The 24,518-nt window shown below is 32.3% G+C and overlaps 1 protein-coding gene across 1 annotated transcript in view; it reads left to right on the top strand.

Moving 5' to 3' along the window:
* The window catches only part of LOC140441703 (ribosomal protein S6 kinase-like 1), a 75,195-nt gene that overhangs the window by 11,346 nt on the left and 39,331 nt on the right, over nucleotides 1–24,518 (top strand). Inside the window, exons 3-5 of the mRNA XM_072532586.1 lie at nucleotides 15,698–15,809; nucleotides 20,293–20,460; nucleotides 23,618–23,942. Coding sequence (XP_072388687.1) covers nucleotides 15,698–15,809; nucleotides 20,293–20,460; nucleotides 23,618–23,942 — 605 coding nt within the window. The remainder of the gene's footprint in view (nucleotides 1–15,697; nucleotides 15,810–20,292; nucleotides 20,461–23,617; nucleotides 23,943–24,518) is intronic.

The following is a 24,518-nucleotide window of genomic DNA, read 5'->3' on the forward strand; positions in this document are numbered from 1 at the left end:
TTCGATTGTATTTATTAAATTAGTCTTGGCAACTTTCTTAGACCTGGTACGTTTTTTGGGCGGTGATAGAAGTGTATTAGTTTTTACGGCCTGAGAAATATAACTCACAGTTGAAATATGTAAATTTAAAGCTGCAACTACACGCTAAAACAAGGATGTAATTGTGCAATTACATCTTCCCTGCAATTGTGTACAAATTGCTAGGGAAGTTAACGTGAATGCTCGAACTGTCCAGCAAGTTCTCAAAAGGAATGGGTATCACTGTTTTAAGATACAACCAACATAAGAACTGTCTTCGGAAGATAAATTTAGGGGGATGGAGTTTTGTCAATTTATGTTAGATTAACAGAATGAAAATGTACACTTTTTAAAATATATTTAATTTTCTCACGAATCTTAATTTTCATTACATAAAAACACAATCCATCCGTTGCAAGGTATTATTCTCGGAAAAATAAGCACCTCAGTGTTGGAGTGCGAACGCAGCATCTGCAAAAGTTAAATGTTTCGACTGGGATGTTAGGCGACCATATTGTCGGTCCGTTTTTTATCGATGGAAACCTAAACGGGCCCAAATATTTACAACTTTCACAGAATGAGATCATTCCGGCAGTTCGACGCCTTCCCGTTAATTTTCAGGAGGTTTATTTCCAACAGGATGGGTGTTCGGCTCTAGAACAACTATTGACTTCCTTAATCAAACGTTTCCTGATCGACTGATAAGTATACGTGGTACAATTAAATGGCCCGCTAGATCCTGTGACTTAGCGCTTAACGATTTCTTTTTTTGGGGTTTTCTCAAAGAAAACATTTATAGGCATCAGTTTGAAAGGGCCACAAACCTAGTCCAATTAAGGGCAAAAATACTTCATTTCTATGCAAGCAGTACACCAGCCCTACTCCAAAATATGAGGAGAAATCTGTATGATAGATTTGGTGACTGTTTAGCACAAGGAGGTGGAATATTTGAGCCCTTAATTCCTTAATCTGCTTTCCTAATTTTTATTTTTTGTTAGGTACATTTTACGAAGTTTGTAGGTTCATAATTAGGTAGTATTGTTTATGTTGTAAGTTTGGAAGAATTTTATTTTTTTTTATTTAAAAGTACAAACAATTCTTATTCTGATTTTTTTCTTCTTTATTGTCTTATTGTTATAAGCTTTGTCCATAAAATTTGTACAATTTTCAGTGACAATAAAGCATATTACTTATTTACTTATTTATTTGTATTGCTATTAAGTCTAAAAAATAACCAAAAAATTAGTTTTAGAGCATTATAATAAATATACTCTAGAGATGGGATTGCAATAAATCTTAATTCCTATGGTCAACAAAGCAATGTCTTTATCTGTATAATTGATGAGTGTACTTTGTTTTGTAAAATATTAATGTATTTAAAGGTACCTATATAATAAATATATACATATACACATTTTAATTTTTATAACCAAAATATCTCGTAGCAATACCACATAAGAGAAAAAATATTTTAATCTTATTTCTGTATTCAAAATCTCAATGGTGACATAATACTTTAATACTGATTCATAATTTTACGGGAACGAGTTCATGGATCTATTTTTATTTACCTGCTATTCTCTGGGACGAATTGGTGTATGTATCTTCAGGTAGATTAACCAAATTGGTAATTTTAATCCCGGGGACGAGTTAATGCACGTCCATCCAGATCATATCTACCATTTCATAATTCATTATTGCTAATTAAGGGTGAATTGATTACTGAATTAATAAACAATAATGATTGCTAATTTAAAGTATACCACAATACTGAATTAATAAACATTAACTGAAAACTGTATATGGCCATCTCAAAATGTGTTTACCTACGTAATGAATATCTACTTCATGTGTATAAAAATGAAAATATTAAAAAAAAACCAATAACTTTACTCATAGGGAATCCTTAAAATATTAAGTATGGTAATAGTACTTTTCGATAGTGATATAGAACACAGCGTGATCCATTTAAAATTACCAAAAAATAATCTACTTGTGTGACTCATTCAATTTAATGAATGCTATAAAACTTAACGATTTTTATAATTTTTAACAATAATTAAATAACTATGGTTGTAACCATCATAATAAGTGGCTCGACAATCCGTTGTGGATCTTGGCCTGCTCGCAAAGAAGTCGCCACTCCTGTCGATTCCTAGCAACTTCCCTCTATCTTCTAACCCTTAGAATCTGTAGGTTGTCTTCCACATCATCAATCCATCTCATTCGTGGTCGTCCTCTGCTTCTTGTGCCCTCTGGTTTTGAAAATGTTAATCTCTTCGTGTATTCGTGATCTGACATCCTAGCAATTTCACAATATCTGGATCGGTGTATAACTGATATAGTTCAAAGTTGTATCTTCGTCATAGCCCATTTTCATTTACGGCCCCAAAAATCTTTCTAAGAATTTTTCTCTCAAAACTACCAAGAAGTCCTTCATCATTTTGAGATAAGGTCCACGTTTCAGCCCCATATATCAAAACCGGTCTTATTAAGGTCTTGTTTATATTAAGCTTTACTACACGTTTTATATTTTTATTTCCTAAATGTTTCTGGAGACCGTGAACAGTTTTGTTTGCTATTGGTATGCGGCTTTTTATTTCGTCGCTTGTCGTGTTTGTTGCGTTTACTAGCGATCCAAGATGTGTAAATTCTTTGACTTGCTCTAAGGTATGGTTATTAATTTGAATTCTCTGTTGGATAATTCGAGGGTTTTTAGAAACTAACATATATTTGGTTGTTTCCTCGTTTACATATATTTGGTTGTTTCCTCGTTTACCACAAGTCCTAATTCACTTGCTGCGTCCGCAAGCCTCAGTAAAACACTGCACCATGTCTCTCATACTGCATACTATAACTATATCGTCAGCGAATGCGGGAATTTGCGTCGATCTATTAAAAATAGTTCCATTCATTCTAATATTTAATTGTCTGATTGTCTTTTCCAAGGCAATATTAAAGAGAAGACACGCCAACGCGTCCCCCTGTCTTAGACCATTATTAATGTCAAAGAACATAGAGTTTTCTTCTTCAATTCTAACGCATGAGCTTACGTTTTGCATTGTTAGTTGGGTCAACTTAACTAACTTAGGTGGGATCACAAAGTCTATCATTGCATTATATAATGCAGTTCTTTTCACACTGTCATAGGCTGCTTTGAAGTCAATGAAGAGACTTTGGTGTGTATCTATGTTATATTCTAGTGACTTTTCTAGAATCTGCCTATGTGCTTGAATTTGATGTGTAGTTGACTTTCCAGCAGTAAATCCGGATTGATATTGACAAACAATATCCTTTGTAAAATGTTTAAGTCTTTCAAATAATATATTGCCGTAGATTTTATACGCAGTTGCTAACAGAGTAATGCCTCTATAGTTTTTACACTCCAGTTGATCACCCTTTTTATGCAACGGACATATTTATTATTCCCTTCAGCCACTCTTCTGGTACCCATTGATTTTGCCATATAAGTACTATTAGTTTATGGATTTCTGCAAAAAGGTGATCACCACCTTTTTTATACATTTCCTACCAGATTTCATCGATTCCTGGGGCTTTATTGTCTTTGAGTTTTAGGATCGCATTTGACACTTCTTCTCTTGTTGGGTTCAACGTCACTGTGTAGTTGACGTTGTAGATTTTGTTGATTTTCTATGTTGCAACCTCCTTCAATATCGTTTATATTTAGATGTTCGCTGAAATATTGTGCCCATCTGTTAAGAACTGAGTTTTTATCATGTAGAATTTCACCGTTAGTGTCTTTACAAATTTTTAATCATGGTTTAAATTCTCGACGGCTAGTATTTAAGGATTTGCAGTATTATTTCCCGTTGTAATAGATTATCGTAATTATACAGGTCATTAAATTTGATACGATTTTTATGTAATATTGGCTGTAACTCTTTAAATACCCCGTATAACAGGTTCTACGGAACATTAGTATAGTTACTGAATTTTTATAATGCTTCATATTGAATATTTCTCTTATTTATTTAGGGAAAGAGCGATATGGTGCAATTACAGAATATTTTATAACAACATTCTTAGTAGTTAGTCCAGTCGTCAGAGATTTGATCCTAAAAATCATACGAACAAGCTGAATTTTGCCGATAATGTTAAATTTGGAACCCCAAAAAATATGCAAAAAAGTTTACCACTCGTACCTCCGGCTTTCTCCTAAATTTGCCCTGGCAGAGTGGGAAAATGGAGTTACCAACAATCTGTACGCTGTAGACAAAAATATTATAAATAAAAAATGTAACTGAGATAATTGTGAACAAAAATGTTTATGGACACTTTTTTCGTAGAATGAACTGTTCTCTTAGAAACAATGGTTGAAGCGACCGGCAATGTTGAAAGTCAGTTTCGAAACGAAACGCACACGAAATAAATTTTAAATAAAATTTGTATCAACTCGACGGTAAAAATCGAATCTCTTTTGATCAAAGTTTCCTGTCGATAAAAATCAAAATACATTTTAAATGTGACGAGTACAGCTTTTGTATGCAATTTTTAATCTTTGTATTTTGGCTGCAAATAAAGTCAGTTTCCTTAAATCTGTTCAATAAATAAACGTTGCGCGATTTTTGCCATTTTTTACGATTCTCATGAGATCAATAAAATTCATCAATTCCATTCACCGGTCGTAATGGAATTTCGATTATTAGAGCCTATTCTTTAACACTTTTAACATGAAATTTCGATTTTGGGTTTTCGCAACAGATATGAGGAATTTAAAATATGCATAAAAACGCAGATTTTAAACTTTCACATTACAAACGATTGCACGTCACGGGAAATGCCTCCACGAAGATGATATTGGATGGAATTTGTAGCTGAAGTTGTGTACTTTCAGAAAACGTATATGTGTAAGTAATCGAAAAGAACCTGTTTTAAACATTTTAGATCGTTTTTAATATGAAAGTTTAAATTCTGCGTTTTTTAGGCTTATTTCAAATGCCTCACATTTTGTTGCCAAAAGTCAAAACCGAAATTTCATGCTATAGGTTTCGAAGATTAAACTCTAAAAATAGAAATTTCATTTTCATTTTCGTCCATGGAGTAAGTTGCTTATCTTAAATTATTCTGAACTCTTGCCTATGTCTGATAACAATAATTAATTTTAAAAATGTAGGTTTCAAATTAATGAAATGTAATGAATTAATTTGTTGGTATGTGTTTACGAACATTATAATTTTACTTTAATCTGGAGAACAATTTTTTTTGGTTAATTTTTAAAATAGTACTTAATGCTATAGTTTATTTTTATGAACGAGAGAGTAATTAGCATAATTTTAACTGGTAGCTCCGACCACTCCATGGGCGTGCTCAAGATTAATTGAAAAATTACTTTGAATAATTGTAAAAAATAAATGAATTATTTCAGTGTTATAAAGTGTTATGTGTATGTAAACAAAAGTGACCTCTTTTATTACACACTATATTAGAACTGACTGGCCTACATTAAAAAGGGTTTTAAAAAATTCACATTTTTTTTAATTTTTAAAAATTACAAAAGAGAAAAAGAGTTTTTAAAACCGTCTAAGGTATGTTAAATAGATGAATAAAAATATTAATATAAAACTTACTTGTTACAAATCCAAATCAGATTCAGAAGATGAACTTTCAGAACCAAGATTTATAATAACTGGCTCGATCATTTTATCAGTAATATTGTCCAGCTTCCACATTTTTCCCTCTTCTTTAATAGTGTGATTTACTGCCTTTTCCCAGTTTTCAGGTTTTACATTATTTACGGCCTCCAAAAACAACTGTTTAACATCATGAATTTTAAAAGTGGTATTTTTTCTTGAAACTTCACTCTTTATCTGTGCCCATACCAGTTCAATCGGGTTTAATTCACAATGATATGGTGGGGATCTAAGTACTGTCATTCCACGATTTTTGGCAATTTCATCAATTTCGTATTTTTAAAATTTTTCTTTATGAAGGGCACACAACGAATAAAGTTCCTTTCTTATAGATCCGGGATGGTACGTAATATTTTTTGAACTCAGCCAATTCTGCAAGTCTTTTTTTAACCACTTGGTTGTGGGCAGTCCTTCTATAAGTCTGGAGTGATAACTTGCATTATCCATTACTATTACACAGTTCTTAGGAAGAAGATCTATCATTTGTTCGAACCATTCTTGAAAGACATCAGCGTTCATGTCTTCATGGTAGTCACCGGTACGAGTTGATTCAAAAGTTAATAAACCACCTTCAACAAAACCGTCTGAACTGCCAATGTGTACTATTATCAGCCTGCGTCCCTTTCCTGATGGTGGGTTTAAACCAGTAGATAAGTTATTTACAAAAGCGTGCCTTTGACTTGTAACAGTTTCATCCTGCCAAAATTTATTTGGTGTATGACCCTCGTTGATCCATGTTTCATAAAGATAAAATATTTTTCTTTTTTGGTTTCTCATTTCCTTTATGGTTCTTAGAAAATGTCTTCTCCATATGACAATATCGCTTCTTTCTAATAAAATAGACTTTCTGGGATTCTTTTTCCAGCGGAAGCCTATTTCTTTTAAAAGTTTCCATAACGTACTTCGACTCATTTCTGGGTAATCCTTATCATCTCGAACTGAGACAAGAACTTTAATTCCAATGTTGGAAATTCTTGTCTAAAGAAGAATTCATGCACTTTCCGTCGAAGTCCTTCTTTAAAATGATATTCTATTTGAAATTTTTTTGTTTCCCTGGAGCATTACGTGGCATTTGAAAACTACCACATTTCTCTTCTTTAATAACTCTGTAAATCGTAGATTTCCCAACACCAAGTGTACTGATAACTAACTCAACGGTCTCATCAACACTTTCACATAAACGTTTGTCTGTAAATGATTTAAAACAATTAAATATTAATGTTTTTTAATTAACTGTTAGAGGACCAATTTTTCGGCGTTTACACGGCACTTCCAAATTTTCCATAACACTAGTATACACAATAAACTGCACCTTGCAACTGAAGTACCTACTTTTAGTGAACTGTTAAGAATTTTGAATACGCCACTTGGACCTTCCTATATACAAAATGGAAAAACCCACTATCACATTTTCTGTGGAATAAGTTTAGAAGGTAATTATCTAGTCAATTACTGTCGTAGATTCCTGGAATTAAAGAATTAAATGTTTGATTGTTGAAACCCTTACTTCGTGGAATGCACTCATTTCAGATAAAATAAAACGTTTTATTTTATCTAAAGAATTAAACTTTATTTTGCAAATAGGCAAAGAATTAAACTTTATTTTGCAAATAGATAAAATAAAACGTTTTATTTTATCTAAAGAATTAAACTTTATTTTGCAAATAGGTAGGTACTTATTAAACTTTTATTGGTTATATATAACCAATAAAATAAACATCTTACATTTCTTGCAAATTCATTAGTACCTGTTAACCTCCATCACTCCGACATTGGCAACCTTATTTAGGGATTAGTAACCCTCACAACTATTGTATTCTATTCTGCTCCAACCTTTATACCTGGTGGTCATACTCAATTTAAAATTGTTTTCCTATATACTTCTGTAAACTTGTTGACAAATATCTGTTTTTCATTGAGTCACCCGTATCAACAGTTTAGGGATTTGCATACATAATTTATTGTTTTATTACTCTCTCATACATAAAAATACACTATAGTTGGGGTAAGTAACTACATATTCATTAAATTTATTTTAAGCTAAACCTTGGCATAAATAACGAATTTGAATAATACATTTTAAATGAAAGATAAAAACCAAAGTTTACAGTGTTTTTTTTATAAACATTTAACATATTTTATAGTAAAACTGATGTAGGTCATGTGGATACCTAACCGTTCACTTGCCCACATTCTAAGTAACAGGTAGGCTAATATTTAGTAATATTGTTACTTTTCTGCATATTAATATCTGAGGAGGGGTGCTTCTCATTTAGTATTTTTAGTTTTATGTGATTAAAAAACTTAATTAGTTTAATAGTAATGGATATATATTTACTCTTTTTGTAGCTTTTTATATTAGTACTAGTGATTTTGTTTGTCACTGTGCGACGGGGGATCCAGTCAATTGCCATCTACAGTCACTCCACTCATTTTTCTCTTACTTCCTCCTATTTAAGGCTAGGATGACAACAAAATGATATTTTAGTCTGTTGTGCAACTTTCATAACAAATAAGTCACTTATGGAGGATCGCGGAACGTTTGCGTAAACTCGTCTTATTAAATCGATCTACTTAGAAAACCGGCGTAATTCTAGTTTGGCAATTTATTTGTTGGGAAAACTCGTGTTTTGTATTACATTTTCTACCGATCGGTTGAATCATTTCAATTTTACAGCCACTTCCATTGGATAAAACAGTATCTAAACTTTCTCTTCCATACATAAAAATTCTGTTACATATCTGGTTTTAATATGGAATTCATTATAGAAATTTTCTTCATGGATTGTTTAGTGATTTTTAGATTTCTATTATTTTCATTTAAAACTTTTTATCAAGAACACATAATTATTTATACCTACCTGGTAGGTACCATCATATCCAAGAAGTATCACGAAATTGTCAGAATTTACAATCAATATTCCATATATTCTATAGAATATTTATTTTAAATTTTGAGAATTTCGTGTTACACTCTGGATATTTTGTATACTTATTCTGAGTGTTTTTGTACAATTTAATGTATTTTATAATCATTAAAAAAATCAGACAACCCAGGTAATATGTCAATATTTTTAATTTTGGCATCCTGTACTGCGATTATTTAATCAACAGCACCAATGTCCCTTGGAAAAACGTTAATAAATCCATACCGAGATGATGAAAACATGGAATGTCCAAACCAAGTGAAGAAAAAGAGGTAGAATATCTACTTTTTTATTCTTTTATTAACAACTATTTACAATATTTTTTAACAATATAAATCACTATCGGTTTATTTAATCTTAACCTTTAAAAAAGTCTTTATCATTACAAAAATTTAAATGGTCGATTCTGCATCAAATATATTCTCGCACTAAGTTCATTAACATTAAACATCATACTCTTTGATTTCATTATATCTTGTAATACCGGATCCATGTCTCTCACCCAACAATAAATATTTCTCAATATCTCTCAATAAACAATAATATTTAGGTTATATTTTTCATTTCGCTATAACCTACAACATAATAACAAACTACAATAGACACAATTTATCTTCTAGATAACTTCTTATTCGGTACTTTATTTGGTAAATAAATATTTTACATTTTATTTCCCAGATAAGTTTATTCATGTCACTTGGTAGTTCAGATTTCTCTCCTAAGTGGCGCTAGGTGTTTAAACCTAAACTAACATAAAGCTTTAAATAATTTTATTTATTAAATTTTATCTTAAAATTACAGCAACCAATATTAATATGAAATATATATATATATATATATATATATATATATATATATATATATATATATATATATATATATATATATATATATATAATAATAAGCTAGTTGTGGATCAAGTCCATAATCAAATCCCAAATGAGCAGATTCCTGAGCCCGTCATACAAGAAACTCAACCTGTTAACACGCAGCAGGACAACAACGAGTTGCACGATAGCCTGTTAAGAGAAATGGCACGTGCCGTACAAGAGTTTAATGGTACAAACCCACTTAGCAGACCACCGCTACCAAAAATAAACTTGTAAGAAACTAGGTGCGCTGTTACAAATTATGAACACTGAAGTCCTACCCAATTATATCGTGGAAGCCCATACATTAGAATATTTGCATATGCTGATTTATTGTGCTGCAACAGCAATTGCTAATGTTATGGGCATTAAGATCAGAACACGGCGGGGAACTAATATCGGAAGGACTGAAAACAGAATTGCACCCTGGGAAAAAAGACTGCTGAGTAAAATTTAATTATTGCGCAGGGATATTGGACAAATTACAGAATACATCCGAGGAGTAAGAAGTCGAAAAGTAATTAAAAGAACTGAAGAAATAATTCTGAACACTCCAAGACACTCACAACATGATCCAGAGAGCAACACAGCTCAACACTGCCTGGACACATTAAAACAAAAACTCTCCGTTTATTCAGGTCGCCTAAGGAGATACAAAGTTAGTAACAACCGTAAATGCGACAATATACTTTTTGAGAATGCAGAGAAAGCTTTCTATAGAAAACTTAATTCCACCGTAGAAAATGTAAATAAATCCTACCCAAGCCAAGAAGAAATTCATGAGTTTTGGGGAAACCAACTTTCGACGCCAGCTACTCATAACAACAATGCTGGATGGATTGAACAAACGACGAACAACTGTCAACACTACAGTAATATTCCTTATGAACCTTTCACCACTGAAGAAGTCTCGAACATTGTCAAAGAGCTTCATAACTGGAAATCTCCTGGACCAGACGGAGTTCAAAACTTCTGGCTAAAGAAGTTTTGGAGTGTTAATGAGCTTTTAACAGCATTTATTAATAATATTATTTCTAATTCACAGGAAATACCATCATTTCTTACTCAGGGAACCACTTATCTAATACCGAAGGATCAAAGTAACACCCAAGATCCAGCAAAGTACCTCCCAATTACTTGTCTTCCAACTTTGTACAAATTGGTCACATCCTGTGTGGCCCGGCGTATCTACCAACATTGTGCTCTGAACAATATCATAGAGCCTCAACAGAAAGGATGCGCTAAGGGGTCCATGGGCTGCAAGGAACAACTTATTATCGACTCAGTCATTTCTAACCAGGCATACAACAAAAAAAGAAACCTTTTTACTGCCTTCATTGACTACAAGAAGGCTTTTGATTCAGTGCCGCATGAATGGCTTATAGATATATTGAAAATATATAAAGTCGATGATAATCTCGTGACCTTTTTGAAGCATATAATGGCAGAGTGGAAGACTAAAATTCACCTTCAAATACCGGGTGAAATTAATATCGAAACTGAAGATATCCCTATTAACCGGGGGCTTTTCCAGGGGGACTCGTAAGTCCACTTTGGTTTTGCCTAGCAATGAACCCACTATCTCAGCTGCTGAACTCTACTGACTCAGGTTTTAGCATCAAAAATAACAACACTGTTGTAGCGAAGCTTAATCATCTGTTGTATATGGATGATTTAAAATTAATGGCTTCCACTCGAAACCACCTAGATGAGATGCTAAAAACTGTAGAAAATTTCTCAAATGATATCAGTATGAATTTTGGACTAGACAAGTGCCGTATACTAAACATAGTCAGAGGAAAGGTTCAGCCCGGAGGTTTCGATATGCAAGATGGCCAAAACATCGAGGCAATGGGTAAAAATGATATGTACAAATATCTCGGAGTAAAACAAGCGCGGAAAATTGACCATAAACAAATGAAAACCGAACTAACTTCGGAGTTCGTGCGAAGAGTAAGACAACTAAATCGGTCATATCTTAACAGTAAAAATTTGTTTAAGGCATTAAATATGTACGCCTGTTCCGCGCTGAGCTACTCATTTGGTATTAAAAAGTGGTCAAAAACGGATATAGAGGTCTCGGAAAGTAAGAACACTTCTCACAAAGGCGCAAAAACATCATCCACGTAGTGCAGTAGAGAGAACAACATTACCGCGGTATCAAGGGGGAAGAGGACTTATGGATATAGGTGAGCAATTGGATAAACAAATTGCTAATTTAAGAACTTATTTTCAGGTACAGGCTGAGACATCTACTTTACATCGAGCAATTTGCGCAGTAGATGATACGACGCCGCTTAAACTGAGGGAACAAGAAATGCGCATAAACCACCTGACTAAGCAAGACAAAATGCGCGCCTGGATGAGTAAACCTCTGCATGGGCGATATCTTAATGAGATCAGCCAAGAATATGTCGACAATACAGCGTCGAACTATTGGTTGACATCAGGAAAGATGTTTCCCGAGACTGAGGGTTTCCTACTTGCCATTCAGGATCAGGTTATTCCAACTAAAAATTACCTGAAATATATTGTTAAAGATCCTCAAGTTCAAAATGACAAATGCCGATATGGATGCCAAGCCCAAGAAACTATCCAACATCTTACCGGTGGCTGCCAGGCATTTGTCGGTACTGATTATAAAGACCGTCATGACTCAGTAGGAAAGATTATCCACCAAGAACTAGCTGACAAACTGGGACTTCTCCAAACCGACCATCTTCCTTATTATCAATACGTCCCTGATAGAATGCTTGAAAATGACAACTACAAGCTATACTGGGACCGCACTGTGCTTACAGACCAACCAGTGGCCCATAATAGACCCGATCTCATACTAGTTAATAAAATTACTAAGCAAACAACACTTATTGATGTGGCGATACCCAACACCAATAATTTACGTGTTAAATACAACGAAAAGATCGCCAAGTACAGAGATCTAGAAATACAAATCAGGAGACAATGGAGAATGGAAAGTACCCAGACGATACCTATTATTCTTTCTACCACTGGAGTCATCCCGAAGAGCCTCCTAGAAAACATAAAAAAGCTGGGTCTAAATGAACATCTATATAAGATTATGCAGAAAGCTGTGTTACTTTCGACGTCCAGATGCGTACGAAAATTTTTGGGAGATACACCGACATACCAAGTCACCTAGGACTCGATAACATGGAAAGAGTCCCACCAGAGCTCAATCCTTTTGATACCGTAGGTATCTGGGATGAGTGAATTTTCCCCTTAGAGGGAGTGTGAGCCGTATGGCTAAATCTGGAATAATAATAATAATAATTCTTAATAAGAAATTAATAATATTATTATTAATTAAACGTATCGTTTCAAGAACAAAATATGATTGATTCAGTAGATTGTAATGTCAATTGGTAGTTCAGATTTCTTTCCTAGGTGGCGCTAGTAATTATCCTACCGGACAAACAGTGTGAGTTGTCGTCGTAACCTTTTATATAGATAGATAGTCTAAAGACAAATTCACGAGAGGATTTCAGTACAGTGCTTATGAGAAGCGACGTTGCTAGGCACGTTCATAGTCTGCAGGTGTGATACAGGACCGCGTTGGCCCTCCTGTACGATAACATTAAATCATGCAATCCTATTAGAAGTAAATGTAACATTATTAACAACTTCAAGATTTTGCAAATTACACAAAATTTAATAAAACTATTTTCTTTGAAATCTTTTTTACTAAATTATACACGGTGTAACAACAGAACGGAGTCTACTAGGGAAACTGCTACAAAAAAAAATTCGTAGCTCCGTAGTGGCTACAAATTTAAATTGTTAATTTATATACCGACAGGATATATACTAACTTGGATCAATTATTACTATTAACAGGCCCAACAATTATTACAAAGAAAAGTGTGTATACGCCAAAGAATAAAATTACGCTAATAAAAGAATAAAAATTTATGTAGCCTAAACGCTACCTAATGAATAAAGATAAGACTTACAATAACAGTGTCTGGTCTCTACTCCATGTCGGAAAAATCGTCCTCACTTGAACTGCCGGTGTTGGCTGTGATAATCACCGGTAGGATATCTTCTTGTAGGTTGTCAGCTATCCACATTTCTTTTTCAATTCTGATGACATGCTGTGTATAATTTTGCCACTGTTCAGCAGAGACATTGGCAGACGCTTCATGGATGAGTTGTTGCACACGATCTTTTTTAAAGTCAGTGTTTCGAGCTGCAACGTAATGTTTAACTTGGCTCCAAACCATCTCTATTGGATTAAGCTCACAGTGATAGGGAGGCAATCGTAATACTTCTACGCCGTATTTCTCGACCAAAGTTTCGATGTTATACTTGTCGTATATATCTGCATAACTGTTTGCTACATCCAATAGTTCTGACTTTAAATAATCTTCTTCATAAAATATATCCTTCTCTCGTAACCATTCTTGAATTTGTTGTTTGTTCTAGGAGCTTCTTGGGAAATTTTGTTTGCATGAATGATATGGTAGTAATATCCATTACTCCCATATTTTTTTTTCTCCTTTTGGGAGGTTTGCGACTAGTTTATTTTCAAACCAGTCTTCGAAATACTCGCCGTTCATTTCGTTATGGTAGTCGCCTGATTCTTTTTTTGCTAAAAATACACATTCTGAATTTGGTAGAAAACCTCTATCAGATCCAACATGTAACAAGACAAACCTCGGACCTCTTCGTTTTGGATCATTTAGACCAGTAGTCAAGCCTTTTAAAAATGCATCCTTATAACTGGTTATGGTTGAATCCATCCATACCTTATTTACTGTATGTCCGATATTTACCCAACTTTCATCCAAATAGAAAATATTGTATCCTTGATTTCGATAATTCTGTATTTTTCTAAGAAATTTATGCCTCCAATTTATTATGTCAGGACGTTCCATCATTACTGCTTTCTTTCCTCTTTTTTCATAAACAAACCCCATCTCTCGCAATAGTCGATATAGAGTACTTTTGGAAAATTTAGGCAAATGTTCGTGTAAATTAACGGCATCCAGGATAGCTTTGATTGTGGGAGGTATGTTCTTTAAAAAAAAATTCCATGTGAACATGTCTTCTCAATTGGCTCCTGATATTCTCATCGTAGGTAAACTTCCGATTGGTTTCCTTCTTGGTCCGTTTACGTGGGTTTTCCAGAATTTTGAGTAAGTCCATTATGATCCAGTCCTTCCTGACGAATTTTCCTGACTGTCGTATCGCTAACACCCAGCGCTGTACTTGTTGTAGAAACAATTTGTGTTGGAGTCAGATCGGAATTTGTTTTTGTGGTATATATCAACATATTCAAAGTAATTTGTCGCGCATATAAATCTAGGATTTGTCCTTGTTTGAAACTTTTCACCTCTAAATGCTCCATGTTTTTGACACAGTATTTAAAATATTAATACCCCGACTTTATTATCAATTTTAAACGAAATAAAATAAATTTTGCCATTATGGCCATTTTTTACTAGAGTCAGAAAAAAGTTAAATATTAAAGTCGTCTATTTTCATTTATTCTATTCAAGTCATCATACTAGGATCTCAACAAACTTTTAAAATACTTGAAATCATAATTATGATCCTTATCAATTGTTGAGCACTATATTACGACGACGTCCGAATATTTTCTGGAACAGTCATTAGGGCAAATCAGTGAATGTCAGTGCCAAATTGCAAGTGCTCCGTGTGTAAGGGAGTGTTAAGTTCGAAGCCGGCTCTGTCACTTTGAGGCCGACGATGAACTAGCAACGCTGCAGCGTTTTCTTTCATTTGATTAACATTGTCCGTAAGAGCCAACGCTGAAATCTACTGGTGAATCCGAGTGTAGGTAACTCATAGGTGAGTGTATCCACTTATGCTTCGGTTTATGTTGAATCTTTTGTCACTGCGTACTAAATGAAAGTATTGTCACGGACGATACATACTTTATACATACATACTTTCTGGTAACAGTTATTAGTGCTCAAGAACATATCCAACTCTAACTTCTAAACAAATACATAAATTTCATTCTTTTGTCTACGCTCTATTCTAACGTTTGGACAAACTGTATAATCACTTATCAGTAGATACGATGCTTTGAACTCATTACATATACCTTTATTATTATTTGTAATACAAATTAATAAGAAATGTACTCTTTGACCTTACAGTTCGATAAGAGACTATTTTAATAATATACCTTTACCAATAATTCAATTATTTTAGCATACATTGAATGTGTTACTTTTTTTAGGTTTGATGATGATACCATCAATGAAAGGAAACAAAGTGTTTTAAACTTTCTAGAATTTGTAGGTGGGAATTATCAGTTGTTTACTTCCATAGAGTTCGTAAAATTTTTGGAGGTATGTAAAAACATTAATTTCAAATAATTATAGTGTTATATTATTATATGTATAGATATAATTGAAATTAATTCTGTTGCTCCTTTACTACTTATCATGAGTCAGGCAAATATGTAGACTGAACAGTAAGATATATGCGTATACATTATTTGTGCTAAATATGCATGTATATGCATTTATTTAAACAAAATATGCACGTCATAATCCGTTTAAATATATTAATTATATAAAATATTAGTTGTTAATCTTGTTATTATAAAATAAAACAAAACTTGTTTTTCAAAATTTTCAAATAAAAAGTTTACGCACCTAAGTTATCGGAGCGTATTTAAAATTATTTGAAACTTCAACCTCTACATTTGGTGTTTCATCAAACGCTTCACTTAAACCATTTGCAACCTTAGATAGAAATATCAAACCAGTAGTTTTATCAATGACTGAATTAATTTTTTTTTTAAATGACTTCCCCAATTTGTACCTCGACAGTTTTGCAAGATACTTAAAAATTTTTTTATTAATTTTGCTGCTTCAATTAAATATAAACTCGTATCCTGTAGCTGAACGTTACAACTTGGCACAAAATTATAGTTTTATTTTATGTATGAAAGTTGTTGTACTATTTGATTTTTAAACAACTCTTTCGAATGTGTAAGTGGTTCGGAAGAATCGTCAGCTAATGCCATTATCACTGGCCTAAAATGTGCAAAATTTTCTGCATAAAACATCGCAGCCTCTAACCAAGTTCACCATCTAGTCACAACATGTTTTGTTAGAAGACGAAGATTCGACAACTGTTCTTTATAAAACTGAGTTCTTTTAAGTGCCTTAAGAAATATTTTTTTTTTCATATTAGAAATTAAACTATTAACAAGAGAAAATTTATTTATAATTTCTTCTGCGACCCTATTTAAACCATGTGTTAAGCAAGTTGTATGCACAAAATGTGGATAAAAAGTTTTCGTATTATATAACAATAAAACACTGAAAACACTTTTTTTAAAGATTCTACAAAATTTATTCTAAATTGTTATCAATACAGCTGTTTCTCCAGAGTGCCTTTCTGTGCTAAATTTTATTTAATATTATTTAATTTTATTTAATTTTATTTAATTTTATTTAATTTTATTTAATTTTATTTAATTTTATTTAATTTTATTTAATTTTATTTAATTTTATTTAATTTTATTTAATTTTATTTAATTTTATTTAATTTTATTTAATTTTATTTAATTTTATTTAATTTTATTTAATTTTATTTAATTTTATTTAATTTTATTTAATTTTATTTATTTTAATTTAATTTTCTTTTATTTTATTTTTTTTATTTAATTCTTTTTTGCCGAAAGTACACACTGATTATAGCCGCAAATGTCAAACATGGAATAAAAAATTTCGGTATAGCAGTGTTGGCATGTTTTTATAATGTAGATGCTGTATGCTTCAAATATAAAAAGATAAAGCTTTAGAAAAGTACATTTTATTTATATTATGTTATGAATTCTGCAATTTTTTAGTTACAATATAATAACAATAATATAACAATTAATACAAAACAAGAATGAGTAAATATTTGTTTGTTTGGAGATTAATTGCAGTTAATTATTAGAATTTTTTTTTTGGCAATTACCTTTTGATAAATTAGGGAAGAGATTTGGCGATTGTCAAATCAATGTTTGCAATTAATCTCGAGAGAGACAAATATTTACTCGTTATTGTTTCATATAAATTAAAAATTTGCGGAATTCATAAAATAGTATAATCGATATGTACTTTTTAAAAGCTTTCTCTCTTTATATTTGAAGCATACAACATTATGCATTCTAAAAACATCCCATCACTGCCAAACCGAAATATTTTAATTCTTGGTTGACGTTTGCGGCTATATTCAGCTTGTACTTTTGATAAACAATTTTTTATAATTTTTTTAATTTTCTTACAATTTTTTATTTTTTAAAATTTGTCATGATTTTTTAAAATTTTTTATATAGGTATTTTTTTAAATTTTCTATATACACTCGCGATCATAAAATCCGGGTCACCTTGAAAATTTCAAGTTTCTTGAATATTTTTGCATCTGGTGCAGTAATAACCTTTTTTTTAAGGTAATGTATTTTTTATTTGTCATCAATGTTTGTTTTGAAAGAAAAAAAAACGGTTTTTTTATTGTTTTTATTGAAAAAGTAGAAAACAAACCAAATTCTTGAAACAGACACGAGAAAATGAAAAATACAGAACGTGGTAAAACATCAGTGGAATTTTAATGACTAATATCGTGTATTGCCTCCCCTTGTTCTAATAACCTCTTGCAGACGACGGGGCATATTCTCAATTTTTCTCCGGATTACATGTTGAGGTATGTTATTCCACTCTTTCACTAACAGATCCTTAAGCTCCTGTGCGTTGTTAGTAGGAGGTGTATGGGTTTGAATACGTTTTTTCAAATCGTCTCAGAGATGATTGATGGGATTCAGGTCCGGAGACCTAGCTGGCCTGGGTAACTTCGTAATTCTAACCTCGTCCAAGCATTGCATACTAATCCTGGCAACGTGCGACCACGCGTTGTCCTGCATAAAAACGGCGTCTTCTCCAAGCCCTGCCATGGTGGGCATAACATGTTCTTCCAGAATCTCCGTAATGTTCCTTCGGGCAGTTAAGGACCCATTTTCGATGAAGGGTAATTCTGTGCGGAAGTCGGAAGATACACCTCCCCAAGCCATGACCGAGCCTTCACCAAATGGCATTCTTAGAGCAATGCAAGCTTGTGAAAATCGTTCAGCGGTTCTCCTCCAAACTCTTACACGTCCATTGGATCCAGTTAGACAGAAACGGGATTCATCTGAGAATAACACTTTGCTCCAATCATTAATTCCCCAATGCGCGTATTGTCGATCAAAAGCTAGTCGTGCAACTCGATGCGGCTGGCCAAGTGGCGGTCCTGTAGCCATTACCCGAGAAGATAGTCCAGAAGAACGAAGTCTTCTCCTGACAGTTGCAACGCTAACATTGCAATTTCGTACTTCCTGTAGGCAATTTCGATGCATAACCGCAGGTCCGGTTTCGTAAAGCCTGAAACAAAAGAAAACGGTCATCTCGTGCCGTGGTCGTTCTTCTTGGTCCAGAGCCAGATCGCCTGGTTAGCAAACTCGTCTCCTAAAAGCGTTGAAGCACTCGTTGAACCGTAGAAAGGCTTACGCCACAGTTCTTGCGACTTGCCGTTGAGTGCGACCGTCTTCCATAAGCGCAACAATGCGTGCCGTTTCAACAACAGTCAAGGCATTTTTGGCAAAAAATAAACAATAATAAACACTAATAATGGCACTAATAAACACTAATGGCGGCAATAATAAACGTTTGTTTGTTGCGTTTGAACAGAAAGTCGAAGCACAAATGAGACATTTAAAACAAGCGGCAGTTACAGGTACCGTTCATTTTGAGAAGTGTGCACTTTTCCGCGAAATCGGCACTATTATAATTCTTTGTTACAAAGGAAACCGCTAAGCTGACAACAATTCCCAGAAACATGCATTAGTTTGTATTTGTGTTATTATTATTTACGATAAAGCTCGTTAAAAATGAAATAACGGTGATTTTCAAGGTGACCCGGATTTTATGATCGCCAGTGTATATTTTTTAATTTTATTTAATTCCATTTAATTTTATTTCAGATTTACAATTTTTTATATATTTTTTTAATTTTCTTACAATTTTTTAATATTTATTATAATTTTTAAAAAAATTTTATGAATTTTTATACTTTTTTATATATATTTTTTTAATTTTATTTGATTCAATTTAATTTTATTTAATTTTAGTTAACTTTACTTAGTTTTGATTAATTTTATTTAATTTTGAATAATGTAACATTGAATAATGCAAACTAAATTGTAACCTATAACTTTTAACGGGTTTTTTACCCTGATATTTAGTAGCTCCAAACATATTTACACCTAGACACTGATGATGGAATATGGATTCCGAAAACGTTTTGTCCTTATGAGCCCGATTGGGTTTTTTAATTATATACCTTTTATAAAGGATTTTAACAAATTTTTTGTGATACATGGTATACAGCCAGCTACAGAAACTTATTTTCCTTGTGGATTATTTAATTTTGTTTAATTTTATCTAATTTTATTTAATTTTATTTAATTTTATTTAATTTTATTTAATTTTATTTAATTTTATTTAATTTTATTTAATTTTATTTAATTTTATTTAATTTTATTTATTTTATTAAATTTTATTTAATTTTATGAAATTTTATTTATTTTTATTTAATTTTGTTTGATTTTATTTACTTTTATTTTATACAAATATTTTAAAATAAGAAATTAGTCTAATCGATATACCGCAAGGTTACTACACCCACCACGATTTTTCGAGTAACTCTAAATAGGATTCATTAGAGTAAGAAGTATTCACTTCAAAAAATTATAAATATTTCACCTTTTGGCCTTTAAATTGATTTGTTTTTCATTTTTAGACTAGTCATACACCAGCAGAACTTCTTAATAGCAACATAAATTCTATAAGGGCTGAACTGCAGTTACCTGAAGATCCTGAAGTATCTACTACTCTTTCTGATGACGACGTAACGATAAGTGATACAGATTCGATATCTACAATGTGTAGTTTAGCCAGTCCAGTTCAGGTTAGTTTTAGATTTTATACAACACACTGGAATATTAATCACATTTTATTATATGTATATTGAGAACACGTTTTGCTTCCGCCAATTTTTATTGAATTAATCTTTTTTTATTACAGAGATCATTAATACAGGTATAATGAATATTATACAAACGATTACGTAAAAATTCCAACAGTATAATATGGGGTTAGAAGTACATTAATGTATTAATATATTATTATGGAGTTTCAAATGTATGTATGTGTTGTTGATTTTTTTCAATTTTCAACTTATAAAACTCGGAGTGATTTTTAATTATGTCTCCAGATTTGATCCTGGTATCCTGTTTATAGATATACCTATACACAAGCTCTTCAACCCTTGCTTCTTAATAACAGTCAGATCAGTATCGTTGATTCTGTAAAATTTCTTGATATTTCTAATAGACAGCAATTTTTAATGATCCCTTCATATCGATTTCTTAAGTAAGAAACTAGCCTCAGCCTGGTATGCAATAAGATCTGTTTCGACGGAAATCAATTAGCATATTCCAAAATAACATATTTTTCTTTGTCCGAGTCTCATCTTCGATATGGTCTTCCTTTTTGGGGTTCTATTACAGCTGCCCAATCTGATGTTATGTTTAAATTACAAAAAGAGCAATACGGTATCTTTTTGACCTCAGTAGACTAACACATTGCAGAAGCTACTTCAAAAATCACGGGTTTTAACTGTTTCCTCTTTATATATTTTAGTAACTTTTTGAAACCTTTTGAAATGGACTCACACAAGCAACACATTCATGATTTTAGAAACTGTTTGCTTAATTCTAAACACCATCATGTTTTTTCAGTAAGACCTAATCATGACTACTCCACCAGAAATTCAACCGTTGATGTGTATTTACCCATCCCATCCTCTGAGTTAGTAAAGAAATCTATATTATATTGTGAAAAAAATGGTTCAACCATCTCCCTTTGCAACTTAAATCTGCAACTTCTTTCCTTAAGTTTCGTAAAATGACAAAAGCCTATCTATTTGAAAGACCATATTATACAGTGGAAGAGTTTCTTAACGAATAACTAAGAAATTACAGTACATTTATGTACAAGTAACTAAAGTATTTTCATATATATTTGGGTATCATATGCAGCAACGTCAGTTCGTATTATTTCGTAAGATTTTATTATGCAATTTGCAATTTATGTAAATTATGCAGCGGATTGTGTATTTTATTTTCTTTTATTTTGTGATATTGACGATTTATGAAATTTCAGTAAATTTTAAATTGTTATTATCACTTTTCTGACTTTTTGTAAGCTTTGTCCATAAAATTGTACAATTTTCAGTGATAATAAAGCATATTTCTATATTTGTAGCTATTACGTTTCCAAGGCTAGACGGCTTTGTATTCTCTTTCTGCTACACAATCTAGGAAGGCAACAGGAAACCACCTAGGGAGAAACCACCTTAATTTCCCAAGAGAAAATCATGATAAGTGTTGATAAATACAACTGCCCGAGTACGGACGGTCCTTTTATGGGACAGGAGTGCGGTCTCTTAGAGAATATCCCGATCACCTAGAATCATAAATAGGTTTTCTACTGAAAGGAAAATAGGTACATGGAATACTATTAATGAAATGAAGCAGCTATATATAATTATAGTTGGAATACCTGAAATGAGATGGTTAGATTCTGGCAAAGGAAACATACTATGTACACAATATGTATGCATTTTATATTGTGTACGCAGGAGAAGATAATCAAACTCACAGAAATAGGGTAGCAATAATTTTGACGGACACAGAAAGAGCTGTAAAGAACTTAAGGTCGTATCATATTATCATGCACGTTGCGTTTCCAGCACATAGCGTTTAGTTTTCGAAAAATATAATTTAAATGGTTTTAAATATGAACAACGCACACTGTCTGGAACATAGCCCTTCAGAAACTTAACGTTTCCGTTCAGTATATTTGAAAAGAATATTTTACTGATGCCGACGGCTACGTAACAAGTCGTAACCGGTTGATAATGTGAATTAGATGTTCGTCCTTTTCCCACGTTGTTTATTTAGGTATTTGTTTGATTTTGATACAGAGTATTTAAAAAAAATAGTTTTCGAGGCTATTTTGTCATTTATGCATGTGTTTTTATTGCTTTGTGACAATTAATCACGGAAGTGATAAACAATTAGCACTTTTGTACGGAAGTGATACCTTTTCTTTTTAAAAATACTTTTTGGTTTGATATGTATGGCTTCGTTAAATGTAGTACTTTGTTTTTTAACTAAAGGTGAAATTAAATTTAAAACATATTTAAACTGAATCCTATTCATTCTAAAATATCCATAATATTTTTCATCGTCATCAATTAATTCTCTGTATAAAGTCCAGTATTCACATTCCTTCTTCCTTTCTCTTAGCATTGGACGTACTTCAAACCTTTTTAACACAGTTTTTCATTCTTCGTCGTTAAGTAGAAGAGCAATTGCACATAATTTTTGTCCAGAAAAGCGAGATCATATCTTCACCAAACCAAACTGAAACGTTCTATGTATGAAAATGTGAACGCGCAGCTCAATTGCTGGAGTGGAAACGCTACGTGCCGGAAACTATACGTGCACGATAATATGCCGCGACCTTTACTCCCATTTCATACATACTTCATGGTAAATTGGTAAATATGGACAATATGCAAATTTTAAATTATTTTCGTAGCTGATATTTTCACATATATTCTCTGTATTTTATCAGGCTCTGATCTCTAACGGATATTTGATGGAGAGTAACCACATGATAATAATTTGTGATTAAATTCCAATTATCATCCATAATAACGAGTTTCTAATGTTGTTTTTGCCTTTTTAAGGGATCCTTTTTTTTGTAAATATCTGTAATTGCTGTTAGTTATTTGTATTTATTGTTTATTGTATATCATTTGTTATGAATACAAATAGTAATTATTTTCTTTTATATTACTGTTTGTTATCAGCTGTTTGTTATTACAGTAAAAATATATCATTTCGACTATCAGTTCCCAATTATACAGTGTATATTTGTCTTAATAATAACAGTAATAAGCCTTGTAAATAGGCTGGCATTAAACTGGAAGAAATATTCATTTAAATATTTTAATACTAACGTGTATTACTAGTTTTATGTTCTTTAATTTTTAGGTAGATATGTTTTCGGAATCAGCGAAGAACACTTTACCTCATCCAAAACTTAAAAAATTCAATTCTTCAACATCTATCAATTCCCATACTTCGTCAAATATTTCAGATTTATCTAGCGTAACCAATATTTTCGACAATATTAGTATAGTAGATGGACAAGGGCATAATATCCCCTTTATTAAAAGCTTAGATGACAATATTCAGTATATTCTAGATGCTTCAGTTCATATAAACTTAGCAGCAGAATTGGAAGAAGACCGATTATTTGCAGAAGCACATGTAGCTTATAATACAGCAATTGATATTTTAACGAAACATGGAAGTGGTAAGTATATTAAAATTTTACTACTGTTAAAAAATATCGACTTCAAGATTTTATCATTTTCCGAATACATGTCACCACCTATCTAAGTCCTCCTTGAGCAAACATTCTCAACATTTTTTTTCGTTATCATTAATTACAACTAACCTTTACTCTAGTTACAACAAACAATTTAGACAAAACGAAATTTGTTAACTACAGAAGAATATGATTAATTTACAGCGCTTGCAAAATCCTCTCAAATATCCTTCTTACGCTGAAAAATTTTGCGAGAATAAGTTTTAGTGCAAACAGATCGACAATCGACCAGCTGTTTATACTGAGACAGCCAGCTTCTAGAGAAAGGTTGGAAATTGAACAGATCCTCTCCGGCAGGCATAAATATAATGCGTTAAGAGAAATTAAGTATGGAATGCGAAGGCGGAGACTCAATGGACTACCTAAGTCTGACGTCACAATGGGGGGGGGCTTAGAAAACCCTTCCAAACATTTCTAATTTCTGTGTATTTGTCCGATAAGAAGCTGGAAATATTGTTTTTTTTTGCTGGAAAAGGTATACTTAGTAATCTCAAAATTCAA

This window comes from Diabrotica undecimpunctata, chromosome 5 (genome assembly GCF_040954645.1).
Source record: "Diabrotica undecimpunctata isolate CICGRU chromosome 5, icDiaUnde3, whole genome shotgun sequence".
Lineage (NCBI taxonomy): Eukaryota > Metazoa > Arthropoda > Insecta > Coleoptera > Chrysomelidae > Diabrotica > Diabrotica undecimpunctata.